This window comes from Bison bison, unplaced genomic scaffold, assembly GCF_000754665.1.
Source record: "Bison bison bison isolate TAMUID 2011002044 unplaced genomic scaffold, Bison_UMD1.0 scf7180017864471, whole genome shotgun sequence".
NCBI classification, from domain to species: domain Eukaryota; kingdom Metazoa; phylum Chordata; class Mammalia; order Artiodactyla; family Bovidae; genus Bison; species Bison bison.
This window is the reverse complement of record NW_011495032.1, coordinates 29,446,178-29,470,926: the sequence shown is the minus strand read 5'-3', so window position 1 is coordinate 29,470,926 and position 24,749 is coordinate 29,446,178. Positions and strand designations below refer to the sequence as shown.

General features: G+C 41.9%; 2 protein-coding genes across 2 annotated transcripts in view; both read right to left on the bottom strand.

Annotated features, from left to right (window-relative positions):
- Window positions 1–1,260: 1,260 nt before the first annotated feature.
- Window positions 1,261–24,749, bottom strand: part of CPO (carboxypeptidase O) — a 32,069-nt gene continuing 8,580 nt past the window's right edge. The window contains exons 2-9 of the mRNA XM_010861055.1: window positions 20,602–20,701; window positions 18,523–18,624; window positions 14,187–14,291; window positions 12,965–13,075; window positions 11,472–11,562; window positions 8,549–8,751; window positions 2,465–2,549; window positions 1,261–1,652 (exon numbers count right to left, since the gene is read on the bottom strand). Of these exons, the coding sequence (XP_010859357.1) occupies window positions 1,390–1,652; window positions 2,465–2,549; window positions 8,549–8,751; window positions 11,472–11,562; window positions 12,965–13,075; window positions 14,187–14,291; window positions 18,523–18,624; window positions 20,602–20,701 (1,060 nt within the window). The 3' untranslated portion in view covers window positions 1,261–1,389. The remainder of the gene's footprint in view (window positions 1,653–2,464; window positions 2,550–8,548; window positions 8,752–11,471; window positions 11,563–12,964; window positions 13,076–14,186; window positions 14,292–18,522; window positions 18,625–20,601; window positions 20,702–24,749) is intronic.
- On the bottom strand, window positions 16,908–17,294 carry LOC105003697 (histone H2B type 1-like). Its single transcript, XM_010861054.1, has one exon. It carries the CDS (start codon window positions 17,283–17,285, stop codon window positions 16,908–16,910), a length of 378 nt encoding a protein of 125 aa, XP_010859356.1. The 5' UTR covers window positions 17,286–17,294.

Below are 24,749 nucleotides of genomic sequence, written 5' to 3'. Positions count from 1 at the left end.
TCACTCGGTCACAGCGACAACATTTGTTCAAAGCCTGACAAGTGCTTAGCATCATTTCAAGGTGTCACATAGAGATACATAGGAAATGACAGTCATAGGTGCTACCTGAAGAGCATGTAAAGTGTCACAGACAAGATGGCACCATTAAACGGCTGTGTACCTGGAAACATAAAATCTGGCCCTTACTTACCTCTCTACTTACTTTTAATTTCTTTCCTAGCCCCTGTTACAAGCTGCTATGGTTAGTTTATATATTTGTGTTCTTGATTATAATGGCTCTCCAGAAAGGAGATTTGCCTGGTAAGCAATACTGTCCATTCCAGTCAATCTCACCCATTGGAACAGAAATTCTATGAGAACAGGGACCATGTCTGCTTTATTCACCATTGTAAACCCAGAGCCTAGCAAAATGTACCTCGTAGATTCTCAAAAAAAATTTTTTAATAAGTAAAATATTAAGTAAATAAGTAAAACAAGCAACAGCTATAGAGAAATTATATAACTTTATCTTCTGACTGCTGCTACTAACACAGTTACACAAAATTAAGAGTAAACTTGGGTCAAAGGCACAAGCAACATTTTCAAAGAATTTAGATGGGAAAAAATTTTCCAGACCCTAAGGCAGCTGCCTTGAAACTGACCACAGATCAGTTTCTGTGAGCACAGGCAAGATCAGAACTTCCTAGATGACCTATAGCTGTGTGAGCCACTGAATTGTAGAGTGGTAGCTGGTTGGAGAAGGCAGTGGCTACCCACTCCAGTACTCTTGCCTGGAAAATCCCATGGACGAAGGAGCCTGGTGGGCTGCAGTCCATGAGATCGCTAAGAGTCAGACAGGACTGAGCAACTTCACTCTCACTTTTCACTTTCCTGCATTGGAGAAGGAAATGGCAACCCACTCCAGTGTTCTTGCCTGGAGAATCCCAGGGACGGGGGAGCCTCGTGGGCTGATGTCTATGGGGTCACACAGAGTCGGACACAACTGAAGTGACTTAGCAGTAGCAGCAGCTGGTGAAGAATCTGCCTGCAATGCAGGAGACCTGGGTTTGATCCCTGGGTTGGGAAGATCCCCTGGAGAAGGGAAAGGCTGCCCACTCCAGTATTCTGGCCTGGAGAATTCCATGGACTGTATAGTCCATGGGGTTGCAAAGGGTTGGACCCAACTGAGTGACTTTCACTTGTAGCATTACTGTACCAATAACTAATATTATACTCTTTTAGAATTAATAAAAATTAACTACAGCAGAACAAACATGAAAATACAAAGATGATTCACCTTTATTGAAAGTATTTCTAGTTAAATTATTTGATTTCTCCATAGTTGCAAAAGCACCTGTTGGGCAGCCATATCCATGTCACTGGGGCCGAGCAGGTCTGGGTAGGATGCACTTAGAGAAGAGACATGAAGGACATCAGCAAGCTCAGCACCAGAGCAGTAGATTTTGCCTTTCTGGCACTGTTTGTGTACCAGTACTTCTCATATACATCATCTAGGACTGAAAGCACAGCCTCCATGGTTTCCTCACAAGTGGCCTGAATCTGAGTTTCTGGCAGGACAAATCCATAGGTACCATTGTCCCTCAGTTCAAATGTGTATGAAAAGCGGATCCCAATGTCCCGAGCCCAGTCTCTTGAGGATCCTGATGTAGCATCTACAAATAAAACATGGAGGCAGAGTTAGAAGTTACCCTTGGAAAAGATCGATTTCTATAGGGACATTTAAGGGACTAAAGGTTCAGCCTAGCAAAATCAACTCTTTCATATTAGGATCTATGGACAGCTGCCTTCTTCCTCTCTTCGATATTTTCGGCTTTTGTCTCCAATTACCATCCCCACGATACCTGGCATTATGCCTGGCACCTAACAGAGGTTTGGTTAAAATTTCTCAGCTGAATCAAAGAAAAGACAATCTGATATTAGACAGTAAGAGTCAACTGACATATCAAGGACAGAAACAAAATGACCTATAGGAAAAATATTCGGAGAATACCATCTTGTTGGTTCTTCAGTGCTTGGAGGGGGTGGTAGCTGGGGATTGGGAAAGCAATGCACTGTTCTTTCAAGTAAATTGTTTTTTTAAAAAAAACTCCAAGCCCCACCTCTTTTGCTTTCTTAACCTGATAGTCCTCTGGGAACTAAATCAACTGATCAAGGATCACTGGAAACGGTCTTTCCTGTTAACTCCTGTACCTTCTCATGGCTAGCTCTTTATAACTGAAGCCAGAGGGAGTACTGATCTGAGCCAGTGTATTTTTTACTTTTAGTTAGCTTGCACCTTATCCCTAGAGAACACAATTCTGGATTTGTACAGCCTGCCTTTTATCCTTGATCATTTTGATTTGTACAACTTCCTGTTGATCCATGGAACACTTTTATCCTGTCCACCACACCCCACTCCAAAGTCCACTGATTTCTTTTGTGCCTTAGATACTATTGAAGAAGTTAAAAAAAAAAAGATACTTACATAAAATATCTGCACTCGATCCAACTCTATAATTGGTTCCATGCTTTGCTTTCAATGCATTTGCTGCCTTCTGTCCAACTTGGATCTGTAGGTGGGAAATGCAGAGACAGATATCTGGTGTTAAAAATAAATCTAACAATCCAGAGTGTTTGCTATTTTGTCCAAATCCATCCTCTGAGTTCCAGACTATCTTTCTAACTTCCCACTGAACACCTATACCTGGGTCATCTGCTGATACTTCAGACTCAACATACTCAAATCCAGTTTCATCATTTCCTCCACTAATAAGGCTGTTTTGATTTTCATCATTCTGTCTTATTACGTGCCCCATATGTAAATTCCGACAATCATCTTTGACTCTTCTTTCAAATAATGACCAAGTTGCACTTCTAACATCATCACTCTATTTCAGTTTTATTAACTCTGAAATGGACTGTTGTCATCTTCTAATAAGTTTTCCTTCCTCTTACCAATCCTTAATCCCAGCTGATCTTCCTGACTTCAGGGTGAGCTTTTGTAGAGCAGGACTGTGATCATGGTCCTGCTGAAAACCCTCACTGACTCTTGGTTTCCCACTGTGTTAGGGTACACTGCTCAGTGTAGTATTTAAGATTCTCTACAATAAGGACCTAACCCACCTTTCCAGCATCATATTTTCTTGATCCTACCCTAGATTATAGTCAAACTCCAGTTCTCCCACAGTTCCCCAGATGTGCCCCATGTTCTTCAGCCTCTCTGCCTTTTCTCAAGATATGCCCTCTACCTGGGATGTCTCATTTCTTTGTTGAAATTCTGCACCACCTCAAAACCTTCTCAAATGCTAAGTTCTCTTGAGCACCGTGACTAGATTATATCTCCTCGCTTTTTTTTTTTCTTACATAGCTCTTTCTTCATACTCCTCTTATTGCTTCCCTCTTATTTTTCTTTAAAGGTATTTGATATTTATCTTTCACTCATAGATTTTCAGAACAGGAAATGACACCCTTCTCTGTACCTATCACCATGTCACCTGACTGCATTGGAAACCCTTCAGAACTAGATGATGTCTAAGGTCTCAGCCTTGCTCTCTGAAGACCCTTTCCTGAGATCAGAAACACTAACTGAAGTCTAACTGTATTGGCTATGTTTATTGACCATGCAATAAATCTCCTTTCATACCCTATGGACAGTCTAAGTATTCCCCACCCTAGATTCCCTAGTGCTATATTCTAGCCACCTGATGACTTACACCACTACTTCCCCTTGGGTTCTACACAAGACACCATGAAAATCCCCTTAGCCACCACCTGCCTGGATCCACCATTCCTTCACCCCTTAGAGCAGCCAGACTACACTTTCAGGAGCATCAGTTCCCGACTTCTTCCCTTGATCAGTGACAGATCTTATTTTAGATTCTGTTTTTGTTTTTTTTTGTTTTTTTTTTCCTGCTCCTGTACTGCCCCACTGAATCCTAATGTGTGACAGTGTGGTCTTTGGGTAGAGTGGATTTAGGCACAGTGACATTCAAAACGAAAAGCAGGAGAGGTAATAAGTGGTGGGAGGGTTCCATGCAACAGTGGTAGGACTTAGAACTTTAAATTGAACATATTTGCAAGCTTTTTGCCTCCTCTCCACTCACTACTGAGTTTTACATTCTCTCTCTCTTCCTGAAAGATTATTCATCTGCCCTAGTTCCTGGTTCCTAGTTCCTGTTCCTGTGTCCAGAACTGAAATGATGGGTAGGAAGGGTTAAATAAGTGCAAGGAATAAATCTGGTTTTAATCACTTACACTGGAAAGAAGTTGTTTTTGTTGTTCAATCGCTAAATCATATGTGACTCTTTGTGACCCGCCAGGCTCCTCTGTCCATGGGATTTCCCAGGCAAGAATACTGGAGTGGATTGCCATTTCCTTCTCCAGGGGATCTCCCTGACCCAGGGATTGGACACTTGTCTCCTTCATTGGGCAGGCAGGTTCTTTACCACTGAGCCACCAGAGAAGCCTCTGGAAAGGGGTACAAGAGCTGTCTGCAGAAAGAAGAGGAAATTATAAGAAGGAGAAGAGAGTCAGGGAGGGGATTTCTGGAGAGAAAAAATCCATTAAGGAAATCAGAAAGAAGAGTAGAGAGAAAGGAAGGATTCAGAATAGTTGCCGTGTGTGAGTGAAATTAAAACACTCACCCTGGAGAAAGAGTTGCTAAAATTTAGCAGCTCACTCCTTTTTGTAGTTCTTTGGGAGTCTCTAGTAGAGATATAAATTGCTTTTAATTATTCTTAATTCCCATGTGTATCTGTGTTTCTTTGAATGAAACTCTGCTAACTTGTCCATGTGGGGTCTTAACCGTTATTTGGTTTGCATGAAGCAGCTCCAGGCTATATTTTCTATTCAGATAGGTTCTTGCACTCATTTTTTATTTCTTGAAACTCACTCCAGATCAAGATTCTTTCTTCTCATGGCCAAACTTAATTTTATATAGTTCCCTCTCCTTAAATCCTGCCTATTGGGTGGGAAAGAGTCTTTCCAGTTTCCTTTTCTTTATTGACAAAAGAACTTGTGATTTCTGCCTCCTTTCAACACTATACTGCAAGGCCATAGAGAGCCAATTTCTCTGCTATCCTTCTTCTCAGCCTTAAGGTTCCTTCTAGTCAAAATAATAAAAAATCTCTTTGCTAGTAGTGTGTAATTTACATTGTTAAAGACCTCGTGCATGCTTAATAACTTCTTTCCTGGGCCCAGAAAGTTTCCTATACGCATATATTCACGGGCAAGTACTCAACAAGATTGATTAAGGCCCTGGCATCTGTGTGGGAGGATAGAGCTTGGAATGGGATACAGGGGTTGATGTGGAAAGAGTTCAAATGGAAAGAATGTCAGCATTTGAAACATTAGACTTCTTATAGCTATTCTAATTTCCAGAGAAGTTTCGAATGAGGCTATATATAGTTCTATTTCCCCTACTTAGTGATTGCCAAGTTGTCTATCACGCAGTATAATATTTATCATGATTTATACAAATTTTTCATTTTGTAAATACATAGAGATTAATTACTAGTCTCTAGTGGTTGTAAATATACCAGAAATGGAAAACTCCTGAAACAGTTGGTGTGATTCTGTCTTTGTGTGCTCTATCAAAGCTTACCACTGAGAACCTAAAAACACTGCTAACTAGCTTCAATGAGTTTGACACATGGTGGTAACATTTTCAGTCTTTTTATGGAGAAGTCTTAGTGATGAATGTTATGCTAACTTTTCAACACCTGATACTGTAAGAGACACAGAATTGAAGCAATCTTTGTCAATTCAATTTTCCAATCTCTACATAGAGTATTAAGAATTGCCAGTAATTCTCATCTTAGAGTTCCACCTTCCATTAGTGGTAAAGTCAGTACTCATTCTGTGGTCAGAGGGTTCTAAGGAGACAGCCCTCAGGAGCCCAAGACCCTGTGACCTTTGAATGCAAACCTTGCAACATGGCGATGTAGTATCTGTTTTCCTGGACTAAAAAAGGGAATGAAATTACCTAGAAAAATACTGGGATATATGAACCTCTTTTTTTTTTTTTTTTGCTGGTAGAAGACCTGTCCCATCAAAGATCTATAATGGCCTGTCTGTGGTGGTTCATTTGTATTTGTCATAGAATCCTTTAAGCAGAAATCAAACACCCATGGCGAGATGGTTGGATAGTATCATTGACTCAATGGACATGAGTTTGAGCAAACTCTGGGAGATAGTGAAGGACGGGGAAGCCTGGTGTCATCCATGGGGTTACAAAGAGTCAGAAACAACTGAGCGACTGAACAACAACAACAATGGCAAATATCACAGGAACTGGGAGATAAGGAGGGGTCTGGGCTTCTTGACTGAAATCCCTGTTTCAGTACATTACTGAAGAAATAGAATTTCTGGGGTACAGAAATGAGGAGAATATAGGACACAGTGGCCCAGGCATCAAAGTCAATGACAGCTTCCAGAAGTTGCAGACCCTTCTTACGTGGAGAGGAGAGGCAGTGTCCTGTGGCCTGATAAATGTGACGCTTGGAATCTGAAGACGTGAGCTCCAACCCAGACTCCACCATTTACCGTCTACAGGGATTTTAGAAATACTATTAACTCAAGGTCTTAACTTCTGCATCTCCAAAGTGAGCTTACTATATTGTCATGAGGATCAGATAAGGGTCATAAAATCTCCTTGTAATTTTTAAAGTTCTAGGTAAATGTTATTTCTACCTTGTACAAAATAATCAGGTAGTACAAATGCCCAAAAACAACTGTGGAAAGACAGTTGGGTACTATTGGATATTTTTGACTCCTGGAGGAAGTATTTCCCTCAGCAAAGATCTATAGTGGTTTTTCTTTTAGTGCCCAGACATGTGTTTTATAAGTGATGTTCCAGGGGGAGAGAGACAAGAGGAAATGACAGAGTCAATAGGCCACCCGCCTTCTGTGATCTTAAGAACAGAGCAAGCCAGGCCCCCGTCCAGCCCAGCATTTGTTGATAATGAGAAACTTGTTTAAAAAATATTTTTAAAGGGTTTACAGAAACTAACAAGTGCTGGTGAGAATGTGGAGAAATTGGAACTCTTATTCACTATTGGAGGGAATGGAAAATGGTGTACTTGCTCTGGAAATGATGATTCCTCAAAAAGTTGAAGACAGAATTACAACACGATTCAGCAATTCTACTTCTGGATGTGCCATGTGCTCAGTCATGTCTGACTCTTTGCGACCCCATGGATTGTAGCCTGCCAGGCTCCTCTGTCCATGGAGTTTTCCAGGCAAGAATACTAGAGCAGGTTGCCATTTTCTCCTCCAGGGGATCTTCCTGATCCAGGGATCGAAAATGTATCTCCTGTGTCTCCTGCATTGCGGGCAGATTCTGAATGGAAAGCAGGGTCTCAAGGAGATATTTGTACACTTGTGTTCAGAGCTGCATTATTTGCAATAGGTAAAAGATGGAAACAATTCAATTGCCCATTGATTGATGAATGGGTAAAGAAAATGTGGTACATACATACAATGGAATATTATTTAGCCTAGAAAAAAGAACTTCTGATACATGGTACAACATGTATGAAGCTTGAAGATATTATGCTAAGTGAAATAATCCAGTTACCAAAAGGACAGGTGCTGTAAGATTCCACTTATATGAGCTACCTAGAGTAGTCAAACTCAGGAGGCAGAGAGTAGAAGGGTGGGTGCCAGAGACAAGGTGGGTGGGTCCGGAGTTGTTTGACAGGTAGAGATATTTGATGATGCAAGGTGAAAGTTTTGAAGATTGGTTGCACAATAATGTGAATATATGTAACTACTGACCTGTCCACCTAAAAATGGTTAAGATAGTAAATTTTATATCAATTCTATCACAATTAAAAGTTGAAAAAATAAATTTTAGGAAAAGATAACAAATACTACAACAATTCTAAATTGACCCTTTCTTTGACTTATGTCTATTGTTCTCAGGTTCACAAAAGGGCAAGAGCCCAGTACTTTCCAGCAATTCTGCCCATCAGGGCTTGGGTAAACAGAGCTTCAGAAAAGGACCCCAGATAAGACAAAGCAGAATTTCCCTGCCCCGGTTTGAATTCCACTGGCACTTCCCCTTACAAATATTCCTAGGCAAAAACTAGAGGCAGAGTTCAGAGGGAAATAAAGCATTGTGTTGAGCAGAGAAGAGAGCAGATATTATTTAGCCATGTTATTTTAGATATGCCATATTCCACTAACAGCTGGCAAGTTCTTTAAAGCACGGTTCAGAAGCTATAATTGCTGAACTGAGCTTCAAGAGAATTTACAGAAATGAAAGCACATTCCTACAGATTATTAACATAATCATCTCATTTATATTATACACGAATACCTAAGATGTCTCCCAACTTGACACTTTTCGAAACAGGTAGTTAATTAACGTAGGTAAAGCAGCATTTAACCTGAAGTCTTCCCAGCAGGCGTCTGGCAAGGTGAGAAAAGCGGGAGAAAGAAAATAAGGAAAAGCAGAGGGAACAAAAGCAGGGCTGGAGCCAAAATCCTATTAAAGGAAACGAGGGGGTAAAGGAAGGCAGAGTCCTACTGAGGCCTCTCAGGGCTCCGGCACTGTGTATGGGCTTACCAATTCCTCATGGTTATTTGATTTATTTTTGGTGTAGCCATAAGGCACGAGAATGAGCTGTCCATAAGAGTGCATGGTCAGGAAGCAGGCAATGTTCTCCTTCTTGCTCTCGATAAAGCTGGAAACAGCTTTCGTCTCTGGTTCAGACATGGGTCCCGTTCCACAAAATGTTAAACTTTCACAGTTGTGAGATGCACCGATACCTGAAATATACAGGAAACCCCAAGGAAGGCATCATGGTCTCCGTTTAGCACCAACTTGGGTGGGGGTTGAGATCGGGGGGTGGGTTGCGAGGATTCACTCTTACTCAGGGCATCTGTGGGTGGAATCAAGGCTTGCCTTTTCTTGTCTAAGTTTGTCCTGGTTAAATGTCATTTAAGGAGGAGCACAGAAAGGCAGGAGGGCTGATGTTCAGATTTAGAAACAAACTCCCTGCTTATGTGGCTGGGGAAGGAAGATGCAAAAAGGAAAAGCATTTTCAGCAATCTTTCACTTAAATTTTTGGTGAACCCTGAAACGAATGCTTGGGAACCAGTTCTTGGGTTCCAGGGTCAGCCTCTGTCATAGTCTTATTGTCCTAAGTGTCTCTCTTGCTGTTTTACTGGCATGAGTCTCTCTAGAGCTATTTTGCAAGGATAGAAAAACAGCTATTTTCAGTCAGTTGTCTTCACCAGTAATAATAAGGACCATCAACAGAGTACCTTTTCCATGCTGGGCACTGTGCTCAGCCCCTCCTGTGAGACATCTGAGAAATGGGATATTTCCTGCCATATCAGTAAACAAGGATATCATCAGATCAGATCAGTCTCTCAGTCGTGTCCGACTCTTTGCGACCCCATGAATCGCAGCACGCCAGGCCTCCCTGTCCATCACCAACTCCTGGAGTTCACTCAGACTCACGTCCATCGAGTCAGTGATGCCATCCAGCCATCCTCTGTCGTCCCCTTCTCCTCTTGCCCCCAATCCCTCCCAGCATCAGAGTCTTTTCCAATGAGTCAACTCTTCGCATGAGGTGGCCAAAGTACTGGAGTTTCAGCTTTAGCATCATTCCTTCCAAAGAAATCCCAGGGCCGACCTCATAGTCATCACCAATTGCAGCCCTTCAGTGTGAGCTGAGCCCTGAGGGAACTCGGGAAGGAGAAGAATACTTGCCATCTAGCAGCCATCAAAATGCAGCCAGTCTCTGCAGTGAGCCCCAAGGAAGTTCAGGAGGTGAAAAACAGACAATACTGGCCCCAGATAGCTGAGGTGCATATCAAAGGAATGGTTTCAGTCCAGACTCTTGCATCTTCCCATACACAGAAAGGGTTAAATTCCTTATCTTGGTATATCTGTTTTCTTTCATTAACAATAATATTTTGACCTTCAGACCACCTGCTCTTTATTGCGAAACTCTACATAAACCTGGCTTTCCCCCTCACCTGCTCAGAGTAGCTCTCTCAAGGTCACTTCATACACTGTCTCCCAAGCTTGAAGTCCTAAAAATTCTCACTGAATAAAACATAATCCTCAACTTTTAGGTTGTGAATATTTTTCAAGTTGATACATCTCATTGAATCCCCACGACAACCTCCTGATAAGATGGTATTATGTTGAGCCACATTTTTTAAAAAAAGAGAAAACTAAAGCCGAGAGAGCAATTTTTCCAAGATCACACATACAGCCACTGAATCTGAACCTTTGTCATTTGGTTTTTAACCAGACTGCTCTTATCCATCCTTATTTCTATTTGCTTCCAATCTATTGAGTCTGTTCAGATTCAGAAACATGAAAATGCCTTGATGAGAAGAAAATGTTTGTCTTGTTCTGCCCTCATGTTGTAAAAAATATCTGCAAGGATAATTCTCTGACTTTTCTTTATACCAATTCCTAAAGAGATCCTTGATGAAAGTGAAAAGGGAGAGTGAAGAAGCTGGCTTAAAATTCCACATTAAAAACTAAGATCATGGCATCTGGCCCCATCACTTCATGGCAAATAGTTGGGGAAACAATGGGAACAGGGACACACATTTTCTTGGGCTTCAAAATCACTATGGATGCTGACTGCAGCCATGAAATTAAAAGACACTTGCTCCTGGGAAGAAAAGGTATAACAAACCCAGACAGTGTATTAAAAAGCAGAGACATCACTTTGTCAACAAAGGTCCATATAGTCAAAGCTGTGGTTTTTCCAGTAGTCATGTACAGATGTGAGAGTTGGACCATAAAGAAGGCTGAGCACCAAAGAATTGATGTGTTCAAATTGTGGTGCTGGAGAAGACTCTTGAGAGTTCCTTGGACAGCAAGGAGATTAAACCAGTAAATTCTAAAGGAAACAAATCCTGAATATTCATTGGAAGGACTGATGCTGAAGCTGAAGCCCAATACTTTGGCCACCTGATGTGAAGAGCTGACTCATTGGAAAAGACTCTGATGCTAGGAAAGACCAAGGGCAGGAGGGGAAGCGGGCAACAGAGGATGAGATGGTTGGGTGGCATCATTGACTCAATGGACATGTGTTTGAACAAACTCTGGGAGATAGTGAAGGTCATGGAAGCCTGGCATGCTGCAGTCCATGGGGTCACAAAGAGTCAGACATGACTTAGTGACTGAACGATATATTTTTAAAAAGAGTGATGAGTTTCAAATATATGCACACTGATCAAAGTCATCGTTGCCCTTTTTTAGGCAATCTCACTTGAAAAGAGTCCTGCATATGAGTGTTGCTGTTCTTATTGCATAGATAATATCATCTCTTTAGACAGAGTAACACCGACCAGGAAGTCCAGAAAGCTATACAATATTAGATGTTTATTTCAAAAGTTGCATATATAAATAATACTAACTCTAGTAATGCACCTCTTTCCTAGCTTCTCTGCTCCATTTTTTTGCTTTTTGTTATTCATCTACTTACTAATGATGTACTTAGTAAGCATGTACTTACTACACCAGGATGCATCAAAGTTTCGATTGAGATCTGTTCCAAAACATGTGCCATTATTATGGGATGAACGGGACTTCCTCCAAAGCCGATCCTGTAACAGGGAAACAAACAGGGATGTTGTCATTCTAAGGTCTCATAAATCACAGTGTTAGTGATGATGGGTGGTCCTTGAACATGAAAAATAGTTCCTAGGACTGTCTGGAAGAACCTGCCTCAACATTATGAAGCTAGTGCATTTAATTTTTAGTCCCCCAGATGGGTTAGTAACCCCCAATAACAGGAACATCTGTACAACCCTAAGTGCACATGTGTGTAAACCATCACTTTGGAGGGGTAATTTGGCCTCTCCCTCATGGGCAGATTAATAGTGCCTGGTGGATGTGATCTGCTTAATCAGGAAAAGCTTCAGAGAGTCATTTTTTTTAGGTTCAAGTGATAAAGAATGAAAGAGAAATGGCTTGGCAGATGGAAAAAGGCTCTTGCAGGTGCATCAGAGATGGTTTGTGCACATTTCTGGAAGCAGACAACTGATGAGTAGAGAGAGGGATAAAGACATGTTTCACCAGACAAGCTGGAAGGGAAGGGCTTGATTCATACTGGGCCAGAGAGGCCGTTACAGAGAAAGGGGTCCCTTGAAGGTCTGGGGGAGCTGGAAGAAGTGGGAGGAATGAATACTCCCTAGAAACAGGGCTCTGACGTCTGGAGCGGTATGCTTTAGAAACATTTTAAAAGAGGAAGTTGTCTATTAAATAAAAATCTTGGATTTCCCTGGTGGTGTAGTGGATATAAATCCGCTTGTCGATGCAGGTTTCAATCCCTGGTCAGGAAGACCCCCACATGCTACAGAACAACTAAGCCTGTGCTCCACAGCTACTGAGCCTGTGCACCCTTGAGTCTGTGCTTGGCAGCAGAAGAAGCCCCCGCAATGAGAAGTCCACACACAGCAACGAAGAGTACCCCAAGCTTACTGCAACTAGAGAAAGCCTGCACAAAGCAACAAAGACCCAATGCAGCCAAAAAAAAAAGATAATTTTATGAGATGTTCCCCTGTCCACAACTCCATATGCATGACCACCATGGAAAAATAAAGGTTGGGTTAGAATTTATAGATTATTTGTGCCACTCATGTTTCAAGAACTGATTTAAGGATACACAGTAGTGTAGGAATTTTATACCAACAGAATCCTTATCAGGTGACAGGCAATCCACAAATGTTAAAGAGATGGGGTTGAAGAAAATTAAGTCTGGCTGAAACACTGGGAATAAGTCAAAAACAAACAAACAAAAATGTTCAAAAAAGGCCTTCAGCCTCCTTGATCCTAAACTTAACTTAGATTGTTGACTTAAAAATGTGGATTTTAATTCCAAATGAGGTTTCCTCCTTTAAATGACCACAAAACATTTTTATAGTTGCAGTGACTGAAGTCAGAAAATGAACCTGAATCAATATCTAGTTCGTGAACCCATCCCAGGACCAAACTCAATGTACTCACAGTCGTCCAAGTGTAGATGTAACCATCTATGTTAAAAACCGGAAGCACGTAGAAGTCCAGGTTTTTAAGGAGCCTTCTTATCCTTGAGTTGTCTTCATAGTTCTGTAGAATCTGGACATTTGATAGAAAAATGTTTGGAATGATCCTGGGAAGAGGTCTTTTCTCTCAATTTTCTGACAATTTCAGCTTAATCATAGGAGGTGAGTGTACACTGGCCTTTGCCCATCAATCCTGCCTCAACTGTCCTGTTCAATGTGTGGTCTTTCTGAAACCTCTGCACATATCAGAATCACCTGGAGGCTGGCTTGTTAACATACTGCCCACCTGGCTATACACCCCCCATCTCCACCCCTAGCCCCAATTCACTAGGTATGAGGTAGTGAGGTGGAAACCCAGAATTTGCATTTTGAACAAGTTCCCAGTTATGTTGATGCTGTGGGTCTAGGAACTACACTTTGAGAACTACTCCTTGTGGATGTCATCCTGTTTGGGCTTCTGAAAAGGCTTGACACAAAAGTATCTTATATTAATTTTAAAGTCTTATTCCCTAAGGAGGGGTATAGGTAATATGTGAGAATTCACGGTGCCAGGTATTGATAGTTTCTGTGTTAATCTCTTAATCCACACAACAGGCACTGAAGTAGTCATTTCATACACCTTTTGCAGGTGAAAAACTACGGGTCCTGGTGTTAGAAATTGTGCACCAGACTATTAGAAAGAGATGGCTCTGGGATTCAAATTCATCTCTGACTCCCAAGATATATTTTCTTCTCCATTTAGATTTGCTTACCTTCCAATAAAAATGATTTTGGGTGCACTAAAAAGACACCAGAACATCTAACTCAGTTTTCAGTGAACCTACTTATGAATTCCATTCACTTTGAGGTGAAGGAGCAGCTCAGTGGAGAGCTGCCTTGCCAACATGTGAAAAGAAACGTGCTCTCCAAATAGCCGAGACGTGACAGGTGTTTTGTAGGGTAGTTAACCACCTGGTGTCTCAGACAGTAAAGAATCCGCCTGCTATGTGTGAGACCTGGGTTCAGTCCCTAGGTCAGGAAGATCCCCTAGAGGAGGGCATGGCAACCCACTCCAGTATTCTTGCCTGGAGAATCCCCATGGGAAGAGGAGCCTGGAGGGCTACAGTCCATGGCGTTGCAAAGAGTCAGACACGACTGAGCGACTAAGCACAACTAGCCATTGTGAGAAAGTTAAAAACACTTACTTCTTTCACAAACCACTGGCAGAAAGCAGGGGCAATCCATTCCCTGGCATGAATTCCACAGTCCATCCAGATAATCTTCTTGGGGTTACTGGATGGTTGGCTGATCTGGAGGGGACATTTGTGTTCCATTATCAAATAATTGCTTATGATTGCAAGCCACTGTGAAAAGTTATTAGATCTTTTTTTATTCCCCTAAGGGCACCTGTCTCCCTCCATTCCGTGGTTTCAAGGATGAGGCAAGGCTGCTGGTAAAGACACCCACCAATATGACCCTCCTATAGTTATGAGATGGCTGGATGGCATCACCGACTCAATGGACATGGGTTTGGGTGAACTCCAGGAGTTGGTGATGGACAGGGAGGCCTGGCGTGCTGCAATTCATGGGGTCGCAAAGCATCAGACACGACAGAACGACTGAAATGAACTGAACTGAACTGATGGTTACGCTTGCTCTCTTATTTTTCTTAGGACAACTTACTGACTCCCCTGCGTCCCCCACACAAAGCCTGGTCTTCCCTATACCTTAAATTATTCCCTAACTTTAAATAAAGGCCAAAACTTCCAAGCCACAAACTGTGACGCTAAATCTCTATAAACTGTATAAAACCTTCCCACATAGAGTTCACTCAGAGTAAAAAAGTACACAAGTAGTAACATTCAAGAATCAAAAGAACTTAAATTGAATCCCAGTCTACATTTAAGGGCTTCCCCAATGGCTCAGCAGTAAAGAACCCCCCAGCCAATGCAGGAGACATAAGAAATGCCGGATCAATCTCTGGGTTGGGAAGATACCCTGGAGAAGGAAATGGCAACCCGCTCCAGTGTTTCTGCCTAGAAAATCACATGGACAGAGGAGCGGCGGGCTATAGTTCACAGAGTCTCAAAGAGTCAGGCACAACTAAAGTGACTTAACATGCACACATGTACTACATTTAAACTTCTTGAAAACTGAGAAAGGATCCAAATACACAATGTCCTGCAATGCTTATTAAATTCATTAATTTCCTCTTTCTTTAGAGACTCCTCCAGTCCCAGCTGACCCAGTCTTCTTTCTCCTCTTCCCACTTGTCATTCGTGTCCAGCCTCACTCAAAGCAATAGAGAGCCCCTCCTCTTTTGGGGCAATTATGGATTAACCTAGCAATTACAGATCCTCTTTGGTGGAGAAGCTGTGAACATGCCCATCTGGTTCTGTTTTGTAAATGTCCTGGACTCTTGTTCATTGAAAGCTCCTGGGAGTTGGACTGATGAAGGTTCTCCCTCTGTATCTACGAGAAAGTTACAAATTTTGAAATATGCGGCTTGAACTCATTATATTCAAGGAATTTTTCCTTTTAGCCTCACCCATTTTCAAAGCTCCTAATGTACCTTTCACCTTAATTCTGTCTTATAATTCCCTCTTTTATGAATATATATATATATATATATATATATGACCGTAAGCTTACCTTTATTGTCTCCTTATTACATGTCAATTCTCTTTTTTAAAAGATGTCCTGTGCAAAGGATGTTTAGATATCTTCTTGGCTGACTCAGCTCAGCTTGACAGCCTATGGAAAGTCACGTAGGTAGGTGGCCCACGTTTAACATAGCAGTCAACTCCTGGGTAAATTCTGTTTTGAAGTCAATAGACTTCTTTGTAACTGTGAGTAACTAAAATTTGAGGATGTGCTTTGCAAAATAACATGTCTATAGTAAGTAGTAAGAGGACAGCAAACAAATAATGCTAGTTTTTAATGCCAAACTGCTTTGGTGATGGTTCTTGAAGAGCAGTCCTGGGCCAGTAATATCAGCACCAGCTGGGAACTTGTTAGAAATGCACTGTAGTCCTGAAACTTGTGTGTGTGTGCTTAGTTGCACAGTCATGTCTAACTCTTTGTGACCTCATGGACTGTAGCCTAACAGGTTCCTCTGTCCATGGGGATTCTCCAGGCAAGAATACTGGAATGGGTTGCTGTGCCTTCTCCAGGGGATCTTCCCAACTCAGGGATTGAACGCCGGTCTCCCACATTGCAGGTGGATTCCTTACCATCTGAGCCACCAGGGAAGCCCTCTGAAACTTGAGTGTCCATCAAAATGACCTGGGGGAGGGCTTGTTAAAGCACAGATTGCTGAGCCCAACTCGAGAGTTTCTGATTCAGTAGACTGGCAGTTAGGCCCAAGCATGTGCATTTCTAACAAGTTCCCAGGTAATGCTGATGCTGCTGGTCCAGGGCCGCCCTTTGAAAACCCACTGATTAGGTGTAGCAGTTGTCAACCCTGCCTGTACCTTAGGATCATCTAGGGAGCTTTCAAGGGGTGCCTGGGACCCATCCTGGAGCAATTAGCTCAGAATCTCTGTGAATGGGACCCAGGCATCAGTATTAAGCAATCAGGATTGAAAAATCACTGGTCTGAACCTGAGAGTCTATGGAAAAGTGGTTAATCAGCCTCAAACATTTTTCATTATGTCATATGCAAAAGGGGCAGAGAACTTTGGGAATGGCTTATTCCTCTGGCTATGCTATGATCTGGCTTTGTGACTTTGCACAAGTCACTTTACTTCTCTGGGTCTTTGTTCCCTCAGAAAATGAAAAGTGAAAGTGAAGTTGCTTAGTCGTGTCCGACTCTTCGCGACCCCATGGACTGCACCAGGCTCCTCCGTCCATGGGATTTTCCAGGCAAGAGTACAGGAGTGGGGTGCCATTGCCTTCTCTGTTAACAGCGGCCAGGCATATAATATTTACTTGGAGCTGGTATACTTGGTGACAGCCTTAGTGCCCTCGGACACGGCGTGCTTGGCCAGCTCCCCAGGTAGCAGCAAGCGCACGGTGGTCTGGATCTCCCTGGATGTGATAGTCGAGCACTTATTGTAATGCGCCAGGCGTGATGCCTCGCCAGCGATGCTCTCGAAAAAGTCGTTGATGGAGTTCATGATTCCCGGGGCCTTGGACGAGATGCCGGTGCCCGGATGGACTTGCTTCAGCACCTTGTACACGTACACGGAGTAGCTCTCCTTGCGGCTGTGCTTGCGCTTCTTACCGTCCTTCTTCTGGGCCTTGGTCACAGCTTTTTTAGAGCCCTTTTTAGGGGCAGGAGCCGACTTAGCCGGTTCAGGCATGTCTATAATGACAACACCCAACAACACAGAAATATCTTGGGGAAAAAAAATGAGGGAACCAAAAATAAAGGTTGTCCATAATGTTTAAATATTTTTATGGAAAATAATGTGTTAAAGAAAGCTGAGCGCTGAAGAATTGATGCTTTTGAACTGTGGTATTGGAAAAGACTCTTGAGAGTTCCTTGGACTACAAGGAGATCCAACCAGTCCTAAAGGAGATCAGGCCTGGGTGTTCATTGGAAGGACTGATATTGAAGCTGAAACTCCAATACTTTGGCCACCTGATGTGAAGAGCTGACTCATTTGAAAAGACCCTGATGCTGGGAAAGATTGAAGGTGGGAGGAGAAGGGGATGACAGAGGATGAGATGGTTGGATGGCATCACAGACTCAATGGACATGAGTATGAGTAAACTCTGGGAGTTGGTGATGGACAGGGAGGCCTGGCATGCTGCAGTCCATGGGGTCGCAAAGAGTCAGATACGACTGAGCAACTGAACTGAATGTGTTTAAAAAACAATTTTGTAAAAACTCAAAAGCATGAAAAGTGAACTGGGGATGTCACCCTTATGCAGACCATCCTTCCTGCCCCCACCACCCCAACTGTGGGAGCGCTGGAGGCATCAAGGCCTTCACAGAACACAGTCTGGAAACCTCTCCGCCAGAGCGTCTTAAGTCCTTTTCAACCACCATCCGTGATTCTAAGTTCCTCGGTTTTAGCAGGGACAAGTGAGGCCCAGCAGGAAGAAAACTAAGGAGTAAGTTCTTACTTCTGGGCCTTAGGTAGTACAGTGGTAAAGAATCCTAGCGCCAATGAAGGAGTCTGAAGAAATGCAGATTTATTGCTAGGTCAGGAGCATCCCCTAGAGAAGGAAATGGCAACCCACTCCAGTATTCTTGCCTGAAATCCCATGGACGGAGGAGCCCAATGGGCTACAACCCATGGGACTGCAAAGAATTGGACACAACTGAGCGACTGAGCAAGCAGGCCCGTGGTGTCACCCAGCCATTCCAAGTTCTCTTTACTTCCGAAGTTCTCTTTACTTCCGAATATGATTCCACCCAGATGATTAATATGTAAGCATTTACAAGTTGTTAATTTTAAATGCCCAGTTTAGGGTGGAAAAGTCAGCATCTCTCTGTCCTGTCTCTTTAACCTTGTCCGTACTTCTGAGTAGCCCCTGAATAGTAAGCCAATATCCTTGGATAAGGCTGTAACTCTCAGCCTTCTCACTCACCTTCAAATAATACATGGGCCGGCTCTCATAGGTCATTCCTAGGAAATGCTGTGTCACCACTTCCGTGTACTTCTCCCTTATCTCACTCATCCACTGGTAGATCTGAAACAGCCAGGGAGGGCTGAGGTTATCAATTAGAAGATCCTTTGCTTGCCTCTAATTAAGATAATTGTTTCTTTCATCAAGATACTGAACTCTCAGCTCTTGGCTGTTCATTAGCACACAAATGAAAGACTAAACCAATGAATTATAATTGTCCCTTCTCCCATATTCTTTAAAGATCTACTCTACCACCCAGGCTAGGACACCCTGTTGAACTTCACAAATAAATGATTGAGAATGATCAAGTTCAACAATGCAGAATAACACTTCCGAAACATTGTCCAATCACACAATTTTCAGATAGCCATCAGACTTCTGGACTTTGCTGTGGCACTCAATCATGCCAGAAATTTCAGGATAAGCTTATTTTGTGGGATCTTCTTTGAATCCCCAAAATATCCTTTGTTAATGTCCATGGATCCAAAATTGGAGAAGAGTCTGGGTATGCCCCTTCGCAGAACAGTGAAATTTCTAAATCAAGACCAAGTTAATAACTTTAAGGAGAGAATGAAATAAAGTCCTTTAAGGGTCCTTTAAGGGAGAATGAAATAAGCAATTAACCAAGATAAGACATATTAGGACAGTCCTCAGCATATGATACCCTCCACATTCAATTTCTGTCTAGCAGAATTATCTGAATGATAAGAATTATGGTAAATGATAATAATTAATTTGGCATAACAAATTCTATTTGAATTTCTGTGTCTTAATTGACTTTGTCTCAATTTTCTCTCAATTCTGAGACAAATTTCTGTGTCTCAATTGACTTTCATCTTTGGCATGGAATATCTATGGATAAAATGCATTATTATAACAGTAATAATACTTAACTGAGGGAAGAGATTAACAACTCATCACATGGGTACTATATGCTTTTCTGTGATGAGACTGGATCAGATGCAGTGCCCTGAGTCCTGGGAGAGATATAAATAGCGCATCACAGTTGCAGCTATCATTTTATTTATTGCTTCATCAGTAAAAGTGTAGCCTATTTCATTTATTCTCACAACCAAACTGCAGGAGAAGTACTGCTATTCCTTTTTCACATATAAGGAAACTGAGGAACATAGAGATTAAATGTCTTGGACAAGGTCACAGAGCAAGTAGCCGAGCCAAGTATATCTCATCTCTGATACCAGCACGTACACATCTCATGGATCTTACTGGATCTTGTTTAAAAAAGAAAATCGAAGAGACTTTAGTATTTTGGGGTGAATGTTACAGAAGAAAGTGTAAATTCTTTCTTGTACTCTTTGAAAAAAAAAATCTGGAAAATATTAATATATTCCCCAAGACTGAGGAAATAAGTGGCAAAGCCTTGCTGGAGGGCAATTTGGGCATTTATATAAAAAATGTAAATGATCGTTTAACCCAGTAATTCTATTTTTAGAAATGTTTACTTCGAAAGAAGTGTTACATAATACCACATACACACACCACATATATGCATATATACTTTTTACTGTATCCAGTTTCAAAAACCATTAAACATATCTTCATAGCAATACAAATATTTCTTTCGAGAGCTGTTGCCTGTGTTTCTTGTATCCTACCAGAAATACCACCCTTTCAGCTAAACAGGAATCAATCAGAAGGCTTCTCCACCTGTGTTTTACATCCATATACACACTGATCCTGCCCTACTTAAAGCAGTTAAAAGACTTGATGAACGAGAGTAACATTTAATTTTGATCCATGTTTACACTAGAAAAACTGATTGGGGCATTCTTTTTCTTTTTTTTTTTCTTTTGGTTGTTGATTTGCCTTTTTATTTCTATCACTAGATTTGTATCTGTAATGGTGATGGTCACAGGATGATGTTTGTGAATCCCTTGGCCTCAGTGCACAGACAAATCTCACCTTCTCATTCTGGGGCCCTCTGGTCTGTAGATATTAACAGGGATATGAACTATCCCTTGCCCACCATAAAGCAGTTGTAACCGCCACCAACCCCACCCCCCATGTGTCCGTGCTTACCTCCCCCATGGGGTGATATCTGTTATAAGAATATGTCTCCAGGATCCTCCACGGACTCACTACTTTATCCACAACTTCTTGTCTCTGTTGTGTGAGGGATCTGCAAAGACAAAAAGCAGCCATGAAACCAGGATACCATGAGGGTTGGAAGGTTGATGATAAAAGCAGTGGAAACCAACATGCACAGCACCTTGAGGATGGAAGTCAGTCTTCAAGTCTCGTCTCTGGAACTTACAAACTGTGAGACCATGGGTACCACTGAGCCCCTCTGAGCTGCAGTTTCTTCATCTGCGGGTTGGGGACTTTGCAGGGAGGCTGGGATAATTCAGAGAGATAATAAATCTCTCACTTTTTTGGAAAACTCTAAGATGAGGTTTTTTTTTTTTTTTCCCACACTCTGAGGCATATGGCGAAGGCAATGGCACCCCACTCCAGTACTTTTGCCTAGAAAATCCCGTGGACGGAGGAGCCTGGTAGGCTGCAGTCCATGGAGTCGCTAGAGTCGGACACGACTAAGCAACTTCACTTTCACTTTCATGCATTGGAGAAGGAAATGGCAACCCACTCCAGTGTTCTTGCCTGGAGAATCCCAGGGATGGGGAAGCATGGTGGGCTGCGGTCTATGGGGTCGCACAGAGTCTGACAAGACTGAAGTGACTTAGCAGCAGCAGAGGCATATGGAACCTTTGTTCCCAGACCAGGGATCAAACCCACATTTCCTGAACTGGAAAAGGTGAAGTCTTAGCCACTGGACCACTGGTTAAGTCCTAGGATAAGGTATTCTCTTTTTAAAAAATAATTTTATTTATTTATTTTTGGCTGCACTGGGTCTTTGTGTTGCTACAAGTGGGCTTTCTCTAGTTGTTGTGAGCAGGGGCTACATTCTAGCTGCAGTGCTGGTGTTTCTCATTGCAGCGGCTTCTCTTATTGCAGCTCCCAGGTTCTAAAGCATAGGCTCAATAGTTCTGGCACACGGGCTTAGTTGCTCCACAGCACACAGAATCTTCCCAGACCAGGGGTCAAATTGCATCTCTTTTTTGCAGGTAGATTCTTTATCACTGAGCCACCAGGGAAGCCCCAAAGTATTCTTATTACTCCCATTTCAGAGATGAAGAAGTTGAGTCACAGGGAAAGTATTATTAGGACTTAAACTCTGACAGCCTGAGTGAAAAGCCTGAAGTATTAACCACACTACTGTATACAGTTGTAAGAATCTTAATGCAGTGGTTTATAATTTTTAAAAACAAGCTTTGTTTTTTAGAGGAGTTTTAGGTTCACAGCAAAATTGGATGAAAAATACTGAGAGTTCTTATATACTTACTGTTCCCTGCCCCTCTCCGACACACACAACCTCCCCCATTACCAACATCCCACACCAGAGCAGTCTGTTTGTTGTAATAAACCTACATAGACACATCATTATTTCCCAAAGTCCACAGGTTACATGAGGGTTCACTCTTGCTGTTGTACATTCTATGGATCTGGACAAATGTGTAATGATGTGTATCCACCATTATATTAATAGTATCATACAGAAGAGCTTCGCTGCCCTAGAAATCTTCTCTGATCTGCCTATGCATCTTTCCCTCCCACCTAACCCCTGGCAACCACTGATCTTTTCAGTTTTAGTTTTGCCTTTTATAGAATGTCATGTAGTTGGAATCATACAGCATGTGGCCTTTTCAGATTGGTTTCCTTCACTTAGTAATATTTTAACTTTCTTCTATGTCTTTTTAGGGCTTGATAGTTCATTTCTTTTTGTGCATGCTAAGTCGCTTCAGTCTTGTCCAACTCTGAGCAACCCTATGGACTGTAGCCTCCAGGCTCCTCTGTCCATGGGGATTCTCTAGGCGAGAATACTGGAGTGGGTTGCTGTGCCCTCCTCCAAGGGATCATCCCAAAGCAGGATCGGATCCAGGTCTCTTATGTCTCCTGCCTTGGTAGGCAGGTTTTTAGCGCTGTCTGATGTTCTACTGTCTGTATTACCACACTTTATTTATCCATTCACCCACTGAAGGATATCTTGGTGGCTTCCAAGTTTTAGAAGTTATGAGTAAAGCTGCCATATACAGCTGTGTGCAGTGTTTTGTGGACGTAAGTTTTCAATTCATTTGGATCATACCACGGAGCATGTTTGCTAGATCATATGGCAAGAGTATATTTAATTATGTAAGAAACTACCAAGTGGTCTTCTGGAGTGACTGAAGGGACCGTGCCATTTCGCATTCTCTCCAGCGATGTGTCCTTTGTTTATCTGCCACCTGTGTATCCTCTTTGGTGAGGGGTGTCCATTCAGGTCCTTTGTCCATTTTTAAAATCAGGTTGTCTCTTTGTTGTTGTTAACAAAGAGTTCTTTGTATGTTTGAGATAACTGTGCTTTATCAGATATGTCTTTTGCAAATATTTTCTCTCATTTTGTACCTAGTCTTCTCCTTCTCTTGACATTATCTTTTGAAGAAATTTTTAATTTTAATAAAGTATAAGTTATCAATTATATACTTCATGGTTCATGTCTTTGGTGATGTATTTAAAAAATCATCACTATTCCCAAATTTATCTAGGCTTTCTCCTACATTATCTTCTAGGAGTTTTATGGTTTTACATTTTACATTTTTTAGGTCCATAATCCTTTTTGAGTTAATTTTTGTAAAGGCTGTAGGTCTGTGTCTAGATTCACTTTTTGTGTGTGTGGATGTCCAATTGTTCCAGCACCATTTATTGGATTTTTTCAAATTTTTTTTCCTGCATCTACTGACATGATCATGTGATTTTTAAATTTTTAGCCTATTGATGTAATGGATTACATTATTTGGTTATCAAATGTTAAACTAGGCTTGCATATCTGGGATAAATTCAGTCAGTGGGCCTGGTGTAGAATTCATTTTATACATTTTTGGATTTAATTTGCTAGTGTTTTGTGGTGCATTTTTACATCTATGTTCATGAGAGATATTAATCTATAGTGTTTTTTGCCTCATGATGTCTTTGACTGGTTTTGATATTTCAGTTCAGTAGCTCAGTCATGTCCAACTCTTTGCGACCCCATGAACTGCAGCACGCCAGGCCTCCCTGTCCATCACCAACTCCCGGAGTTCACTCAGACTCACGTCCATCGAGTCAGTGATGCAATCCAGCCATCTCATCCTCTGTTGTCCTCTTCTCCTCCTTCCCCCAATCCCTCCCAGCATTAGAGTCTTTTCCAATGAGTCAACTCTTCACATGAGGTGGCCGAAGTACTGGAGTTTCAGCTTTAGCATCGTTCCTTCCAAAGAAATCCCAGGGCTGATCTTCAGAATGGCCTGGTTGGATCTCCTTGCAGTCCAAGGGACTCTCAAGAGTCTTCTCCAGCACCACAGTTCAAAAGCATCAATTCTTTGGTGGTCAGCTTTCTTCACAGTCCAACTCTCACATCCATACATGACTACTGGAAAAATCATAGCCTTTACTAGACGGTCCTTTGTTGGCAAAGTAATGTCTCTGCTTTTCAATATGCTTTCTAGGTTGGTCATAACTTTCCTTCCAAGGAGTAAGCGTCTTTTAATTTCATGGCTCAAATCACCATCTGCAGTGATTTTGGAGCCCAAAAATATAAAGTCTGACACTGTTTCCACTGTTTCCCCATCTATTTCCCATGAAGTGATGGGACCAGATGCCATGATCTTTGTTTTCTGAATGTTGAGCTTTAAGCCAACTTTTCACTCTCCACTTTCACTTTCATCAAGAGGCTCTTTTTAGTTCCTCTTTGCTTTCTGCCATAAGGGTGGTGTCATCTGCATATCTGAGGTTATTGATATTTCTCCCGGCAATCTTGATTCCAGCTTGTGCTTCTTCCAGCCCAGAGTTTCTCATAATGTACTCTGCATAGAAGTTAAATAAGCAGGGTGACAATATACAGCCTTGGCATACTCCTTTTCCTATTTGGAACCAGTCTGTTGTTCCATGTCCAGTTCTAACTGTTGCTTCCTGACCTGCATACAAGTTTCTCAAGAGGCAGGTCAGGTGGTCTGGTATTTCCATCTCTTTAAGAATTTTCCACCGTTTACTGTGATCCACACAGTCAAAGGCTTTGGCATAGTCAATAAAGCAAAAATAGAGGTTTTGATATTTGGTTGGCCTCAAAGAAATTAAAAAATATTCCCTCTGCTTCT

What these genes read in the sequence shown, in the direction of transcription:
- LOC105003697 (XM_010861054.1), bottom strand. Translation starts at nt 17,285, where the DNA reads ATGCCTGAACCGGCTAAGTCGGCTCCTGCCCCTAAAAAGGGCTCTAAA.